The sequence below is a fragment of the Chiroxiphia lanceolata genome, chromosome 2, assembly GCF_009829145.1.
Source record: "Chiroxiphia lanceolata isolate bChiLan1 chromosome 2, bChiLan1.pri, whole genome shotgun sequence".
Classification (NCBI taxonomy): Eukaryota; Metazoa; Chordata; class Aves; order Passeriformes; family Pipridae; genus Chiroxiphia; species Chiroxiphia lanceolata.
Window position 1 is genome coordinate 3,545,535 of NC_045638.1, and position 14,873 is coordinate 3,560,407.

The 14,873-nt window shown below is 40.8% G+C and overlaps 1 protein-coding gene across 1 annotated transcript; it reads right to left on the reverse strand.

Moving 5' to 3' along the window:
- Positions 1 to 27: 27 nt before the first annotated feature.
- LCA5L (lebercilin LCA5 like) lies at positions 28 to 14,244 on the reverse strand. The gene is given in 11 exon segments (XM_032677903.1): positions 28 to 659; positions 661 to 774; positions 776 to 797; positions 2,306 to 2,435; positions 2,717 to 2,784; positions 2,787 to 2,819; positions 5,132 to 5,231; positions 7,010 to 7,147; positions 8,145 to 8,584; positions 8,587 to 8,648; positions 14,216 to 14,244. Coding segments are annotated over 11 exon segments (1,560 nt in total). The 3' UTR covers positions 28 to 235.
- Positions 14,245 to 14,873: the final 629 nt, after the last annotated feature.

A 14,873-nucleotide genomic window follows, 5' to 3' on the forward strand; every position in this document is an offset into this window, starting at 1 on the left:
ACTCGTGGAAAGAAACTGCCAGTGCTCTTAAGATTTAATACACATTTAATGAAGGTAAAACGTTTGGTTTTAACAGTTTTAACAGTTTTACGTTTTAGAAGTTGAAGTTTTCTGAAGATAAGTTGCTATAACCTGTCTAACTGTCAGAAATGCTTCGTGTGTTCTCGGCAGTTTGTTCACGTCGGGCGCTTCCCGTGACGAACTCGCCGTGGAGGTCTGGAATTTGGCCTGTGTCTCATCCTGCATCCTTGCACCTCGTTCCTCTCATGTTGGAACTCGAAGGGTTGTCTCTCTGAGCAGCTCCTGCTCCAAAGAGCTCTTTCATAAGCTGTTTTTTCCTCTCAGCAAACGCCATGTGAGCACGTCCTTCCGCTCCGGCGGCTCCCTCCTCCTGCCAGGGCTTGGTGTCTTTACCAAAGGATGGCTCGTAGAGCCCAAAGGAATTTTTCCCTCTGGATTCAGCTGTTTCAGTGCAGCCCTGCCCTGCCTGTCCCTGGCTCCCTGCTTTGGGGTTTCTACCTGACGTGTGAAGCCCCTGATGCAAATTCTCAACGGCTTCTGAGAATGTGTATTTTTTTTTCGGCCTGGCGGGTGTTTTGTTCGGAATTGCACCTTCATTCCCTTCCTTCCCACTGTTAATTTGCTGTTCTTCTGGCTTTCTCCCTTTTCAAATTCTCCCACTGCATCCCTCTTGATTGTTGTTTTACACCATCACTTTGAGGACCTTGTTCAGTTTTCATGAGGTTTTTCAACTCCCGTTTGAGCAATTCTGTCTTTTTCCTTTTCTTTCATAAATCCTGAAAAAGTGGGTTCTTCCATCAGTAGCCTGCCCACCCTTAAATACTCTAAAATTAAATATTTTGGGGTTTAGGAATAAAAAGAGTCAGGAAACATTAGAGAGCAAGTTTCACATCCTTATTTCAGTGCTTCAGTTGTTACTGATGGTATTTCAGTCTTGGGGGTTATGACAATGCTCTTTATAATAAATACAACAGGATGGGGCAAGATTTAAACAAGATCTTGTGCCATTGAATGAGGTTCAATATGTCTTTATTTTTACCTTTTCACAATGTTTAGTTTTATTAAGTGAATTTAGCTGCAAATATCATCAGTAGTTCCTAAATAGGGCCAGAAAAGTCATGTACAATGCAACAGAGAAACTAGTGAGATCTGAACTCCAATTGCCATTTTCTTCTGCGTTGAGTGGAACTTGGATATATGTAGGATTTTCCTTCCCTTAATTACATAACAGGGTTGCTTGGGAGCAGAATATACAGCAACTCTCACCTGTAAGTGAGGTGGCTCCACTTTTTAGTAGAAAAAGGAATACATAAATATATTTATCTTGTATAGTTCCTGTGCCTTGGAGAGACTCACGGATACCTCCAGAATGAGCAGAGTCTTAAAGAGAATATGAAGCTGCAGCAACTAAAAAAGCTGAGTAAGGCTTAGTAGGAAAGTCTGATACCAACAGTGAGAGAAACTCAGATTTCCCAGTTTTCAGACAGAGATTCACAGGAGCATCAGCAGACCTGTGTTTCCTGCCAGTTTTAAAAGGGAATTTCAAAGGCAAATGGCTTGGTTACCTGGTGGGGTCTGGAAAGGCAGAGTACAAAGCACAGGAATTAACACAGCCCAGATTCAGGCTCTATGTGGCCTCAACCTGTTGCACCTCTATAAACGTGTGGCCTTTGGGTGTCCTGCCCTTTGGGAAGTGTTTACCACGCTGCTGGCATTCAGATCTTGGCTCTTCCTAGGAGCCTTACCTTAATAGAAATCACATGGATGTTTCTAGAAAGAAAAACTTGGACAGAGGAACAAATGCACTGGCTTCTTCTTTCTCTGTTCTGTTAGAATTACTTCACAATAAAGGTTTGTAATGAGTCCCTTGCAAATAACTTTTACAAGAGTTTGCATAAATTTATTTATAGTCATCACTTAATGAGGAGAAACTCCCAGCCCTTGAAGTCCTTTTCTTTTCCCAGCCATAGGAATCACATTCCTACCAGCTGGCATGAAGATTCCAGACGAGAATTTGAGATCAGTGTTTGATTAGTGTGGAATTAACAGCTCTTAGTTATACTTTTACAGATAAAGCACTGAATTTTTACCAACCTGAGCAGGAAGTGCTTTTGGAAGAGCACAGGATGGAGATGTTGGATGCTGCAGAGCTGCTCTGCTCTGTGTGACACCACCTTAATACATCACTTGGAACTCGTTCCTGTCAGTCAGGTGCCAGCTAAATTACCAATACCACTGGTAATTTGAAAGATCAAGAGAGTTTGTGAGCCAAATATAAACATACCTCTGTGTGCTCTGTTAGAAGTTTTTGGCACCGGTGTTTTCTTGGTTGACTGATTTTCTGTTCTCTGAGCATCTGAGTTCACTTCATTTGCTGCAGCTTCTTCATCCTTGTCTTCTGAAGACTTTTTCTCCTGTAATTGGGCAATTAGAGGTAAAAAAACAAGGGAATGCTTGTTTAGTGACTTTTAAAAGTGCACTTATTAAAAGATTAGTAATTTCCATTGCTGGTACATTCTTATTTTGCATCACAACATATTTTTCTGCTAGAATTACACTCGTGCAAAATCCACCTCCTGGGAAGTTAAGATGATGGATCAGGCTATTCAGGCATGTTACTGAAACTTAGGGAATAACATACAGCTTGGCTGAGAGTTTGAATAAGGGATTAGATTTGGATCCAGGTCTTTCCTACCTTTATGAGCTGGATTGGGCTTTTTTCTGTGTCCTGGTGCTGTGACAGCAGCAGTGCTCTGAAACTCTTTTATCTACTTGTACTGCTCTGTTTACACTCAGACCTGGTGAAAAGGACAGTCATTGGCAGTACAGCAGTTTCTGGAATTGCATTGTTGATATAAACAAAAGATATCTCTGATGACCAATAATACTGTTACGTGGTCTAGGATTTAAACACGTTTTTTTAATGCATTCTAATGTCCTTTAATAAATCCTTTGTTCTGCTTGATCTATAAATGCTGAAACTGGAGCACAAAGAGTTAGATGGACTTCTGAGCCTTTTCATCTGTACATCAGTGCATCATAATATATTTATATATATTATACATAAACATATATTAAAAATACACAAAGTTCTGTTCAGATAGAACATGCAAAGCCAGATGAATGTGTCTATTCCCTAGAGCTTAATGGGGCTTAATTTTTGACAATGTAAATTTAAGAGGTCTGGTATGAGCCCTCAGCTTTCAGATTCCTAAATCTGGGCCTTTATGGAACCCAGCTCTTCAGAGCAAATGCTTAACACTGTTTGAGATATCGATGGGTTTTGGAAGAGATTTCAAGGGAGAGATTGAATGAGATGCTTAAAGAAATAGCTGAATGGAGATGGGATGGAGAATATTGATCTTTTATTCTACTTTCAGGATAATTTGGACATGAGTGCAGGAGCCGAGAGAGTTGGTAACACAGCAATAAAAATGGGATTTCACCTACATCCACACTCATTCCCAGCTGTGATCTCAGAAATCAAAGCAACGCTCTCCATAAAAACGGTGCCCTCCCAACGCTTGCACTGGGCGGTGAAAAGGTCGCAGGTGACCAACCCGAGGACCGCTCTGATGTTGGGGAGGGAATTGCCCTTCCCAGCTCCTCCAGCCCTTTTCCCATCAGGAATGAGCGGCGCGTTCCCCAGATCCGGGACTAGAGGGCGCTGCACCCCCCAGGTGAGCTGGTGGCACCTGCGCGCTTTGCCCTCGGAAGAGCTCATGGAATCGATGGAGTCATCCCATAAATCCGTTTTATTTGCGTGCACGAGGAAGCCTCCCCTCGGCGATTTATCAGGAGCGTTAAAAAACGCAGCCCCAGATTTCGTTTTCAGTTTCCTGCTGGCTGAAAACTTTTGGGAGCATCAACTAGAAAAAAACGACCTGGAGAGGCAGCTCTTTACTGGTCTCTTAAAGGAGAATTCAGCAGTGAAAAGGAAAAAAAAAAGTGTTGTCAGGAATTCCAGCTCTAGGTTTCCAAATTAAGTGGCAGAGAATGAAACTTTTATTGGCCAAAAGTTCCAAAAGATCAGACAGCTCTGCTTGGAACCTCTTATTACTTTGTTTCTCCTAAATGAGCTCTCATTGTCCTGCTTAAAAAAAAAAAAAAAAAAATTAACTAAAATAACAAATGGTGATTTAAGCACCAGAATTTAATAGGAATATTGTATCAGGCCATGTGGGAGTAAAAGTTTTTAAAAAATAATAGTTATGTGGTAAACTGGAATCCAAAGCTTCATTAAAAAACCATGTCTATCTTGGGATGAGAAGCAGGAATAGTTTTTTTCTTAATTTTTTACCTTAATTTCCCAATCTTTTCCCTGTAGTTCCCTTGCAGTTAAGGCAGAGCAATGGATTTGCAAAGGTGAGGGAGAGGAAAGAAATAATAAGCAGCTGAACATGATATATTGGCACCGTAATTTGAGGAATTCTGTGGGAATGGCAGTATTTCCAGCAGACTGGTTTGCTGCCATGTAAATTTAAGTGTTCTTTGGTATGAAAAAAGCTCCAATTTCTCCTTCAGTTTAGGAGCAGGAATTAGGGCCGTATTTTAAAGAGGTGCCTCATCCAGGGGAGTCCGTGTTTAGATCATTAAGTGCCTAATTAAGGGTGTATTAAGGCAGAATGCACTGGGGTGTCTCAAACAGCACTGGATGTCTGGAATCAGGGAATGGAATCCCAAAGGCAGCTGCTCCTGGAATGTTTGATGGACACAATTCCATAAAGTAGATATTTCTCCCCAGTATCTATCTGAGCATCCATGTGAAAAATACTGTTTAGTAAAGAGTTCCTTCTTCCTTGACACAACTTAATTTCTGTTGTTCTTTCTATCATTCCACTGTTTTATCCCTAAATAACAATCAATTCTGTGCATGGAATTAATCTCTTGGAATTAAAAACCAAAGGATCATGAGACATGTATGTTTTCCTCTCAGATGAGACCATCAGACTGCCTTGTAAAAACTCCTTTTTTATTTAGAGAGGGATAGACTTTATTTTTTTAGCCCATATAAAAGTGCTACACTGGCATTTATTTTGGAATATACCCCCCAGTTATAAAACAATGTAAGTATCACATAACTTAAACAGAAAAGAAAATGAATATACACTTACTTTGTGCTCCTGAGGTACCAAATCAATCCTGTCCTTCAGGGTTTTGGGCATCCTATTTGCATAGATATTTTTTATATAAAGCTGCCTGTCCTTTTCCTAAGAAGAAACAAAAACTCTTAAATTTCTAATATACATCAAGAATTACTTTTTACCAGCTTAGTTTTCCCATGTTGGTAGAAAACCATCAGTGATTTTGCTTTGTTCCAGGCCACGTGGTGACTGTGTCATTTACAGAAACAGGAATCTGCCATTTTTTTCCAAGTTAGAATTCTCCCTTTTTCAGGCTAAGAACACCTACATGATGTTTTTCATAACACAACATTCAGAACATGAAGGCTTCCCTCATGATTTTTTTTAATTTATTGTTCTATTTTTTTCAGAGTAAATAACTTTTTGCCTTTATTTCATTTTTTTAAAATTTAATTATTATTAAATTATGATTTATTCAGTGCCCTTGTCCTCGTGTGCTCAGTTGTTTTACAACCTCTTGCTTTGGTGGTGACATAAACTCCAGAGCACACTTCTAATATTTATTTACCTAGATTCCTCTTTCCTTGCTGAAATCTTACTTGAACACAGGAGAGTGATTTCAGCACCACTCTCACCACATCAGATTTTAGTGTGGAAAAAACCAGGAGCTTCATTGACTTTGACAAATTACAGGTTATCCTGAAAGTGTGTCTGAATAGCTGGAATGGCCTGGAATAAGCCAGGAGCTCAAAACTATGAATTTGGAAGAATAAACTCTGTTCTGGCACAGAAATAAGGTTAATTAGAAACTCTGGGCTTCTTTGTGGTAAAACAATAGAAGGTTTTGTGGATCTAAATGCACCATTAGAGAACTGGACACACAGAGAAAACTGCGTGGAAAAGAGGTGAAATAGAAATATTTTAGAGAAATTTTAAGGTGAAAGTTGGATTTTACACTGATTTGCATTTTGGGACAGTTTTATATTGGTGTTGCTGGGATTATGATTATTCCCATCTCCCAGATCTGCACCTCCAGGCAAGGAAAGACCAGGAGGAAATGTCTGCCCCTGGTACACGGGGAAGAGGCATAAACAATATTCCTGTGCAAAAAATGGAAATCTCCATGAATCCTCAGGAACTGCCTGTTCTGCCCTTCACAATGTCTGGGAAAACTTCCCTTAACAACATCTTTCACAGGCATTTAATTCCATATAGAAAGAGAAAGCTCCCCAGTGGGATCAGCTCTATGTAGAAACAAACAATTAATTAATTGACATGTATTTCAACTGTATTCCAAACACAATTGTTAAAAAGCCACATGAAAATTAAGGTTTTCTGGAATATGCACCGTTTTTCTTGATTAAAACTCATCTGGGATCTCATTCCTGGCAGTTTTGGGATTATTTCTATCTAGTTTTCCTGTATGTTTGGCTCACAAACACTATAAAAAGTGTTGAACTGGACGGATTTGTCCCAAAAACATTTGTCCAAAGACCAATCTGGAATTTAAACAAACCACTGAAACATTTCCATGAGTCTTCTTGTCAAATTTTAATTTTGCAGATTGTGATGTTTGGCTCACTTTAATTTGATTTTTCTCTAAGGGAGCTGATTTAAAGTTAGTAGGTGAATAAACTGACCCAGATCTGGCAAAATAGTAACACATTGGTGTGGATTTTTATTCGATTAATCTCTGTTTCAATTACTTATTGAATTAATTTGAACCTTTGACAAATAGACACCACAATAATTTCATCATTTGATATTTTGACTTTTTTGACCTTAGATCCAAGCAGGAAACAGAAATCCCATTAAAAAATAGCATAAAAGAACAAAAGGAACAAGTAACATTAAAACCACGAATTTTCTTGTAGGATCAGAAACCTGTGTACAATCTTGAATACCTTAATTTTTTGGTGCAGGGAGTTAATTTCCATTTTCAAATTCTGTGTGATTATTCCAGCTTCCAGAGCTTTTTTGCTCTCACTTGCCAGCTGACGATTAAAGGTGTTGTTGTTCAGCTTCAGCTGCATTTCAAGACTCTTAAAAAATGACATATTTTACCATATAACTCAGTGTGATTGTTGAAAAATTTCAGTTCTTACTAAATTTAAAAAAAAGTGTGTTAATACAAGAAAAATTAAACTGATTATATTATGTGTAATAGTAGTAATTATGTAATAATTATTATATCAGAATAACTATACTTTATTGTCAACACGACATGAAATTATGATGAAGCATCTGAAAAATTACTTTCAAAATAATGAAAAAAAAACTGTTTAAAACCTAATTTCACTAAGCAAAAGCAAAGGTTTTGGCATCAATCATAAAAATAAGGCTGTACATTACCTTTCTGGTGGATTAATAAATACAATTATCTTTGAGAAATGTTAAGACATTTCTGCTCACAGAGAGCTATTAACTGAGGCAGAATAAGGAGGTTTGGTGCAAATGGCAATTAAGAAATTTATTGATATTTTTGAGTATTTATCATCAGAACCCAGTGCCATGCACTGGAATTATAGTTCTAAACCTGTGGGTGGACACCCAACCCTGTGTGCTTTTTAGCTGCTCACTGGGGTTTCTGTAAACTGAAATTTTCAAAAGAGGGGTTAATTCAGCTGTTTATATTTTTGTTTTCTCTAAGATTTCTTGGCTCTTTATTTATTAATTTTGCCTAAAGACCCCATAGAAATTAGAATTAATTCCTGAAGGACGACGGAAATGTCACTCTTCCAGTTTTGTATTAAAAACTGTCCCTGTCTTTGTGTCCAAGGGTCAAATAAAGTAAAGACGTTAAAATGAGATTAATGACCTTCTCTGAAACTTCCTTGCACTTGAGACAGCACTGGATTAAAAAAATTATTCTGTTTTACAGGATTGTATCAGAATCATCAATGTGACAAGAAGCAGCCAAACTTTTCTGTTATTATTCCTGTCCCAAAACCTCTCCTACCCAACGCTCTGGTGGGTCCCTTCCCATCAGGACATTCCACGATCCAGTGTCCCACAAATCCAATAATAAGCAGATATTACCTGTATTTCCTCATCCTTTGCTTCCAGTTTTTCAGTGAGGACCAACAGCCTGTGGTGAAGTTCCTCTCTCCCTGCAAGACCTTTGTCTTCTGACAGCACAAGCAAGGCCTGCAAAGCATCTTTCACTTTTAGCAGCTCCCCTTCAACTTTCCTGAGCTCCTTGGAGGTGTTTCTCTCAGATTCCTGGGACATCCTCAGGAGCTGCCTTAAATTCCTCACCTCATCATAATGTCTGGCTGAGAGACCCTCAAAGTAACTCTCTGAGCTTTTGTACCTCCCTATTGCTTTGGACTGTCTCCACTGGAGCTGCCTCAGGGCGTGGTTTTCTAAGCTTGAGGCTTCTATTTTCCTCTGCAAGTCGAATACTTCGTTCTTCAGCTCTTTGATTTTGTGGAGCCTGGCTGATGAGATTCTCTGAGCAGCTGCATTTTTGTCCTGGAGGTCACGTTGCTCTGCAGGGTTAAACAGGAGCAACGTGTGTCTTTGGAGCTGGGAATGTTCTTCCTCCGTGTTGAGAGCAGAGTAAAGTGGCATGAAATATGGGATTATTGGAGGCATCTGAATCACTGGGTGGCTGCTCACAGAAATTCTGCTCATCTGACTCCACAACTCTGGTGTATTTGATAAAATTCCCAAAGACTCCACTGTTCAGTGAGCAACCTGGTCTAGTGGAAGGTTCCCTGCTCGTGGCAGGGGGTTGGAATGAGATCATTTTTAAGGTCCCTTTCAACCCAAACCATTCAGTGATTCTATAATTCAAGTATTTGACAGGTAAATCCGTTAAATATTTTATATCCTGTGTACTTCTGTGGCACTGGGCCACAGCCAACAGGAATAACTTAGTGAAGGTATTTGTGCTAAAACATTGCTCCAGAATCAATGGAAATAAATTTCTCCCTGTAAATCACTCAGTTCACTAATTTAGGCACAATCTGGGGCCTGGTGGACCAAATTCAGCCCATCTAGAAAGATCCCCAAGAGGAAGAAGCTACACCTTGAATGGATGCATGATAGAAAAAAAAAACCCCAAACAATTCTGTGTTTCTATGATTTAAGTATTTCACAGGTAAATCCATTAAATATTTTATATCTCTGTGTATTTCTGTGGCTGCACTGGGCAATAATTGACAGATGATCAGAGTAACCTCCAGGTCTTCAAGGACTCAAAACCCACCATGATCAACAGCACACGCTGAAAAGTCCTGCAGCTGGGATTTCTAACCAGCTTTCCAGAACTTTCAGGCCAGCTTTGAATTAAACTATATATTTTTAACATTTTTACGTGCTCATTAGCATAGAACAGGTGCACTTGTGTGCATGGTTTTTACACAGAAATTGAAAATATATATTTATGGGCTACATCCTCAGAGTGTTGTCGCCCTTTGCCTTCCCTTATGGCCAGGGTTCTGAGGGAATACTCTCATTTTCCTTTCCTGAAGCAGAATTAGAATTTGAAAGCAGTCAAGGCTGAAATTTGAATGTGTTCCCTTTTTTCAGGCATATATTCAATTTTACTACAGCTCTCAAGGCACCATTTTCTGGAAGTTTATTATGATTTATACATCACCTAATATTTATGGCATGGTCAAACCTAAAAAACAACACCAAAAGACAGATCTTTTCAAGAATTTGTGTTGAACCCAATGTTTTCTGTAGCACAATTCCACTGCAGGAAGGCTACCAGATGACCACAAGTGTTGTCATACAAATATTTGCAAAATTGCATTATGTTCCTATTTTATTTTGCCAGAATGGAAGGAGAGGATGGAAAAGGGAAAAACACTTCCTGTAAAAGCTGTCAAAAGTACTATAAAATCTTTACATTTCATTTCAAGCAGCATGAACAAGTAAAAATAACCACTGTGTCCAAATTATATATATATATAATAAATAATAACCACTTTATCCAAATTTATACATATATAAAATAAATGATCCAACACAGGTAGAGGCCAACAATGGTTCTTTTGCTAACTAGATTTAAAAAATGTCCTTATTCTTTTCGGTTCTGTTATTCTTTCTGGTCTGCTTGTTTCATGCCATTCTGACTTCTAACACAGCATTTAACAGACAATAACAGAAATAACCAGTGGTTTCTCTCTCTTTTATTTGATTGATTTGCATCTTGGAGCTTTGGCAGACTGAGATGAAATTTTGAAGCTCAGCAGGAAAAGGGTTGTTGGGTTTACACTCATTTTTGATGTGGTGTGGTAGGATTTTGGGAAAGGACGGGTCTAGATGTGAAAAATGCAGACATGGAGTGATTCTTCACTGTAATATTTACATAAATTCCATGCACATTTGTATATTAGTTCTGTGTGGTCATTCTGTTGAGGCATAAACTTAATTTTACATGACTAAGTGGCCAAAACATGGGGGTTTTCTGGTAAAAATTGACACTTTTGTGCATTATTTTTGACCATTTTCCTGATGAAAGGGTTTTTCAGGCTCATCACGAGACGCAAGGTCAGAAACCAAAGTGTGGGAGAGCCATTTTCAAGCCCTCAGACTAAAGCTGAGGAATAAGGATTTCAGAGGTGCCCCCACACCCAGGTGATTATCCTGCCTCTTGGATGGCTGAGTATTGTGGAATAGCACAGCAGGGAATCTCTGTCTCTTTCCAACAGTGTTTGAAAACGAGTCATTAATTTCTTCACTGAAAAAACTGTTTCTTCTGTCTTCCTACTTATTGAAAATATTGCCAAAGAAAGAGAAAAAACTGTATTTCACAAAAAGAGTCTCATAATATCAGAAAAAACCACCTTTTTTATCACCCTGGGGGAAGAGACACTGACCTTTTTTCTTATTTCCCATCCTCTTTTTGCCATTTTTCCATGTTTTCTTCTCTTCAGTTCCTGTTGTTGCTAAAGGTTGGCTGCCCCTGACTATTCCAGAGTCAATCACTGGCAAAGCCCTTGGGAATGTCAGTGGGAGAATATTCCCTTGGATCTTCTCTGCTGGGTGGCCAAAAATCATGACCCTGCTCCGGCTGCTGCTTCTGGTTCTTCTGTGCCTTGGGGGATCTTCAGTTTCCCTGATTTTTGTGCCACGTTCCAACTCCTGTCATGGAAAAATGGAGGGAAAAATCACCTGCAGCTCGCTCTGTGTTATGGGAGAACGTGGAAATCCCTGTCAGGAATCAGAACATTATGGAGTGGTTTTGAGCTATTGAGTTGCTTACAGGTAACACAAACACCAAAAAGTGTTCAAATATATTAAATGATCCTAAGAAAAACTCAGTTACCTTAAAAAAAAAAACAAAAAAAACACCAGGTACTTCTCTTTAATCCATGAAAATAATTGTGTGGTCTGTAATTTGTCTCCAAAATGAACTGCAATATGAAATATACTGGTTTTATGTCAGAATTTACTATGAGAGCAGCCTGTATTTTTTTAAAAAGATTTGCAAGGCATTTCCATTTAAATGGAGATAGATACCATAGTTGGCTTCCTGTCATGGATACATATTCTCCAGGATTTAATTTAAAGAAGTGTAATTGTATTATTCTCAACACCTGCAAAGTGATTTACAGTATTTAAAGAAAGGAACTGTTCGAGTCTCCAGAAACTGAGTGTTTCTCTCTGTGCTTTTATAGTCTTTTTAACTTTCCGTTCATGTCACAAAAATATCATTTAGTAATATTTTTGAAGAATTAGGTAGTAAATCAGATCACAACATTAACTTAGGCATTAAAATAGAACAAAAACCACCTTAGCTGCTATATTAATATTATAGGTAGAGGATATAGAAGCACCTAAAGTTGCACAACAGAGTATCTGAGACTAAAATAAAGCTTTTCTTAAACTTCTGGGATATTGTTTATTTTCTCTATTTTTGTAAAAACAAACAAAAAACCCCTTGTAAATAAAACCTCACAATGTAATCAAAGCCGTGGTTGTGATAAGAATTATTTCCTGGGGTATTGTCCAATCCGTTTAATTTTCTTGCTATCACATGAAGACTACTCAGATCACAGTTTTATAGATGAAGAATTTTATTCTGCAGTTGAATAAGTTGTATATTTGGGAGTCTCTGAAATGGGCATGGCAACTATGTAAAAGATATTTGAGGGGTATCAAAATGATATTTTAGTTCAGATGGATTTTAAAAAGCAGCCTTCACTAAAAAAATATGTGAGAAGATACTTTTGGAACATTCTAACTCCTTTGACGGCATTTTTGCTTTGTGGTGGCATTTCACTTTAAATTATTAAATTAAATTTCTTACAGGAGGGAGGGGAATCATATAACTCCCCAAGAAAATTAAAAAGTTTAATTCAGGATTTCACAAAGCATTTTAGGTTGAATCAAAACAGTTTCATTACTCTTAATTCCCTTACAAGAACAAGTTTTCCTCTTGGAATACTGAGGAATGCCAGGGTCCTGCTAAATGTGAGGCAGTGCAATAATCCCTAAGAGATGAGAAATCATATTTGAGCATTAGGCAAAGCCCAGCTTGGCACATAGATTTGTATTTGTGCTTAAATTTGATTTGGCTCTGCCAACAATTTCTAGGCAATTTGTCTTCAAATCAAATTAGCTGAAATTGAACTTAAAACTCCTGCTTTAATTTGTTTTGATGTGAAGTGTGGGCTGAACCTCATCATCCAGCTTTGAGAGCAGGTGTTGAAAAGTAAATAAAATGGAAAAGGAGAAGACAGAAAAATAAAAGGTGAAGGACAAGAAACAGAGAAATGAAATGAAAGATATTGCAATGGAAGGAAAAAGGCAGGAGCTGAAAGGGGGGGCTGGAAGGGACGAACACCAGGAGAATTTATGTTGACAACATGCAGGAACAAAAATAATTTGGGCCAAATCCATCTGACAGGGATGAAAATGCCATTTCAAGCATCCATAAACAGCAAAACTGTCACAGGAAAGAAATAATTGTCGTCTGTGTGCAAAAAAAGAGTAAGTAAAGGAGGTGGGAGCCCAGGCAGGAGAGCATGGTGTGAATTCCAGCCCCACGGAGCAGCAGCTGAGTCCTGAGCCCCGGGGGAGCTGAGCCAGGTGCCAGGACCCACCTGCTCCCTAAGGAAAGGTGTATCCAGGACCTCCTGACCTGCCACTGGCTCCTCCAAGGGGCTCCTCCAGCCCAGCAGCCCCAGGAACACAGGGATCCATCCCCAGGTGGGGTCCGACCACCTCAGGGACCTCAGAGCCCTGACAGACACCCCAATATCCTGGCAGCCCCCTCAGTGCCCCACCTGGAAAGACAATTCCACACCCATCCCCATGTCCTGGCAGGCCCCTCAGTATCCCACATTGAGAACCAATCCTACACCCAGCCCAATGTCCTGGCAGTTCCCTCAATATCTTGGCAGTTCCCTCAGCGTCCCACCTGGAAAGACAATTCCACACCCAGCCCCATGTCCTGGCAGCCCCCTCAGCATCCCACATGGAGAACCAATCCTACACCCAGCCCCATGCCCTGACAACCCCCTCAATGTCCTGGCAGTTCCCTCAGTGCCCCACCTGGAAAGACAATTCCACACCCAGCCCCATGCCCTGGCAGCCCCCTCAGTATCCCACATTGAGAACCAATCCTACACCCAGCCCAATATCCTGGCAGTTCCCTCAACGTCCTGGCAGTTCCCTCAGCGTCCCACCAGGAAAGACAATTCCACACCCAGCCCATGCGCCCCTCAGTGTCCCACCTGGAGAACCAATCCCACACCCAGTCCCATGTCCTGATAGCCCCCCAATGTCCTAGAAGCCTCTTCAGTATCCCACCCGGAGAACCAATCCCACACCCATTTCCATGCCCTGACAGCCCCCTCAATATCCCACCCAGAGAACCAATCCCACACCCATTTCCATGCCCTGACAGCCCCTTCAGTATCCCACCCAGAGAACCAATCCCACACCAGTTCCATGCCCTGGCAGCCTCCTCAGCTTCCCACCTGGAGAGCCAATCCCACATCCAGCCCCATGTCCTGCCACCCAGCCTGCCACCCCATTGCTCCGCTCTCCCTGTCCCCCTCTCCCCCCCCACGCAGGGGATCCCACCTTGTCCTCTACCCTCTCAATAAACCTCCTCCATCCCTCCCCACTTTGTGCCGTCCCCTCACGGCCCCCCGAGCGTCTCCCCCGCCGCCATTACCGGCCTCCATCGCCGTTGCTGTGGGAAATGGCGGCAGTGCCCCAGGACTGGGTTCTCACCCTTCCCTCCCTTCCCTCACCCGCACCCAGCAGAGGTGCCTGTGTGTGTTTTTCCACCCTCGTATTTCCATACCCCATTGGGATATTAATGGGAATTTGGCAACTTGGGGCCCTGCTGTGCCGCAGCCACGGAGATGTCTCACATGTGGAGTCATGGCCTGTGGACCTCAGAGCTCGGTGGCCAGACCCAACAGGCCCCAAACTCGGGTTTAAACTAAGCATTCCTATGTCAAAAAGGGGGAAAAGCCCTTCAGAACAAAGTGATGTTTTCCTTGGGATGGGAGTTGTGTCCTGAAGCCCTCACCTGCCATTCCCTGTAGCTCCAGGAACGGCTTCTCCATGTGGGGTTGGTGATTGTTTCAGGGGTGAAGCGGAGCAGAAATGAGAGTTCATTGGCAATTCTGCCCCAGAATTTGACAGTGGATGTTTGATGGTGCAAATATTTATGGCTTTGAGTATACATTGAGTATACAACTTCCTTGTGAGGGGCAGAGGAGGGTTAGGCATTGATCTCTTCCCTGTGACGACCAGGGACAGGACCCGAGGGAATGGCCTGAAGTTGTGTCA